Source organism: Gekko japonicus, unplaced genomic scaffold (assembly GCF_001447785.1).
Source record: "Gekko japonicus isolate JY-2015 unplaced genomic scaffold, Gekko_japonicus_V1.1 scaffold1211, whole genome shotgun sequence".
NCBI classification, from domain to species: domain Eukaryota; kingdom Metazoa; phylum Chordata; class Lepidosauria; order Squamata; family Gekkonidae; genus Gekko; species Gekko japonicus.
In genome coordinates, this window is record NW_015161990.1 from 365,613 (window position 1) to 368,892 (window position 3,280).

Below are 3,280 nucleotides of genomic sequence, written 5' to 3' on the forward strand. Positions count from 1 at the left end.
CCGGGCCCGGCCCACTCGACTCCAGGGGCCCCCGAGACCGAACCAATCGCCACCCCGGAACCTCGCCGCTCGACTCGCCCCAGGAAGCCACCAGCGCACCTGAAGGACTTCGTCTGTGGGTGCATTGCGAACCAAGGGGGGAGGGGTGTAATGTATTCAGCCTGACATGCCCGGACTTGCCCGGGCTGGCCAGGCACAATTCCTATGTTAGCTTCAGTCGAAAGACAAAGGATCTGGAGGATCCAAGCCGGCCCTATCAAAAGGGCTAGCTTCCCAGCCGGGAGACCAATGGTCGCCCGGTTACTGTAAATAGCCTATCGGGAGTAGGGGGTGTGTTTAGGTATGCTTGGTGGCGGGTTTTCTGAACATATATAAACCGGCCTGCGAGCCGGTCAGTTGTCTTTGTCCTGAACTAAATAAAGGTATGCTTAGCTGAAATCACTCTCCGTCTGCATACTTTTCAACTCTTGAGAGTCCCTTGGACTGCAAGGAGATCAAATCAGTGAATCCTAAAAGAAATCAACCCTGACTGTTCCCTGGAAGGCCAGATAATGAAACTGAAGCTCAAATACTTTGGCCACCAAATGAGAAGGGAGCACTCACTGGAGAAGACCCTGATGCTTGGAAAGATTGAAGGTCAAAGAAGACGGGGATGGCAAAGGATGAGATGGTTAGACAGTGTCATAGATGCAACAAACATGAAATTGAGCCAACTTCAGAGGACGACGGAAGACCGGAAGGCCTGGCGTGATCTGGTCCATGGGGTCGCGGAGAGTCGGACTCGACTGTGCAACTGAACAACAACACTTTGTCAGACAATGAGATGGAATTACATATTGTCTGTATAGGAGTGGTTTGTTAAATCGGCAGGCAAAACAGCAAGGACACATTTTTTTAACATCAAAAGAATGACAATCTTAGTTCCTGGTTATCATCCGTTTCGGTTCAACTGGAGAGTGATGTGCCCTAATTTGTAAGAATCCCGTCCTTAGACTCTCCCCCCCCCCAATCCATCTCCTTTCTAGCATGGACGTGAATTTCACAGCATCTTGGCTGTGTAGAGTGTTTTCCTTGTCCCCAAAACAAAGAACTGCATTTAAATCTACAATTCCAAATTACATTACACATTCAATTGTATTCTTAATCGCTAAGAGGAGTAATAACATTTTGCTTCAATAAAACATGGAGTTAACTGACAATCCTTTTCCTGGGGTACAGTATTATGTCAGAGATCAACAAGATAGTGCGTTGCATTCCAATCATCACATCACACAACCTTTATTGTCATAACACATTACAATCACTATTATAATATACTATCTAAAGAAAAGAAAAACATCAAAATATAGGGGATGTATAGCCCTTCTTGGTGAGAATACATGCATGAGGATTGAATGAGTTAGCATGTGTAATGGGATAAGAAACCAGTATCCCTGTTTAGTCCTGGTGGGGTGTTTGTTCCGAGTGTTGTAATAACTTGTCATTTAACTTTTTCCCTTTCCATTCTGTTCCTGAAGTTCCTTCGCAATAAAACAGCTACTTTGAGGTCAGCCTTTGGATGCCTTGGAAGGCTGAAGTGTTCCCCTACAGGTGTCTCAGTCTTGTGATTCCTGATGTCTGATTTGTATCCATTTATCCTCTGGGATAGGGTCTGTCCTGTTTGTCCTATATGGAGAACTGAAGGGCACTGCTGGCATTTAATGGCATACACAACGTTAGGAGCAAGTGAATACGCCCAAGATGGTGTTGTTGGTGTTGCTGGGCCCAGTGACTGTGTTGGCAGGGTGTCTGTGGCACCAAAGTTTGCATTTGGGTTTATTGCAAGCTCTGGTACCAGTCTCCATGTTCAAATTAGGTGTTGCATTACTGTGGGTGAGGAGTGGTTTGAGATTGGTGGGGGGGGTTTGTCTCTGCACAAGAAAAGGTTTACCTCCCAGTATTTGTGAAAGAGAACTGTCATTGTCCCGGCCCACTTCAGCGGGCATATTAGGTAAAATCTAATATTGTCAGACTTCAGAGGACAGCAGAAGACAGGAGGGCCTGGCGGGAGCTGGTCCATGGGGTCGCGAAGAGTCGGACTCGACTGTGCGACTGAACAATGACAAAAATATTGTCAGAGTATTACAAGAGTGTGAGGGGGGAAAGCTGACAGTGATTTTACTGAGCAACTTAACAAAACATCTCGTAACCAATTTGCTTCTCGTGCAAATAAAGTTTTATCTTGATTATAGTTAACCCAGAGTCATATGCTGTTTAAAATATAAAAGTCTCATCCTCAGAACCACATAGTCCAACACAGGAACCTCAGAGCTTGGGCACAATACTGTGGGAAAGGTTAATTAAAGACTGGAATTAAATTCTTGGTGGCAGCACTACATACCTTGAGAGAGAGAGAGGAACAACAAGAAACTTAAAACCACATCATGCCTAACCACACACAAGAGAGGGGGGGGCAGTGTGACAGCACATGTGCCTGGGTGCTTGCTCCTTTGTCCTTGCAATGTCAACAGGACATGTTTCAAAGGGCCGCTTTGGCACTGCAGGTTCTCCAACCTGGGGGTGGGACTCCTCAGGACCCTATTCGAAGGCATCCATCGTGGATACCTGAAGGCTCCTTAAGCCGATAAACGGTCGCCTCCCTTCTTAGCCCTTCTGTTTGTACCCTCGTTCTTTGCACGCAGAAGAAGGTCTGTCCCCTGCTAAACCTCTGTGCTGTCTGCGAGAGAGCCAGAGGTGCCTGCCCAGTCAGAAGAAGGGCTTTAGCAGGCCGTGGCATTGACTGGGGGGGGGGGGCCTCTGGGAGGAGCAGTCTGCCGCTGAGGGCATCGACGTCCATAAAGGTCTGCTTGTCCTCATCAGCAGGCAGCGTCATGGTCCATCTTTGGATTCTGGCAGAGATGCCACGGCCAGAGGTACCAGTTTGTTCTGTCCCAACAGACCCAGAAGGGGGTTGTGATGATCTGTGCGGGGGGGGGGGAATTAATTTAGAGTCCAGGAGCTTTTCCTGGGAATTCCAGCCCCCACCCGGCTAAACAAGGGGGGGTGGGGTTGAAACTGGCAGGAACCCCATCGTTGGAGAAAGAGAGAGAGAGAGAAGAAAACCTGTTCCAAAGTTAAAACCATTTATTGAAAGAAAACCATGCTGCACAAAGTTTTAAGCAAGTGGCAATTGCCGTATTTATCTTACAGAAGGGAACAGACAAACCAATATTTATAAACAAATAGTGCACTTATTATTCGTTTAGGAATTATTATCTGTTTAGGAATGCATTCTGGCTGC

General features: G+C 47.1%; 1 protein-coding gene across 1 annotated transcript in view; it reads right to left on the reverse strand.

Moving 5' to 3' along the window:
• LDLR (low density lipoprotein receptor) overlaps window positions 1-2,872 on the reverse strand; it is a 33,485-nt gene extending 30,613 nt beyond the window's left edge. Inside the window, exon 1 of the mRNA XM_015405379.1 lies at window positions 2,808-2,872. Coding sequence (XP_015260865.1) covers window positions 2,808-2,872 — 65 coding nt within the window. The remainder of the gene's footprint in view (window positions 1-2,807) is intronic.
• Between the last annotated feature and the right edge of the window lie 408 nt (window positions 2,873-3,280).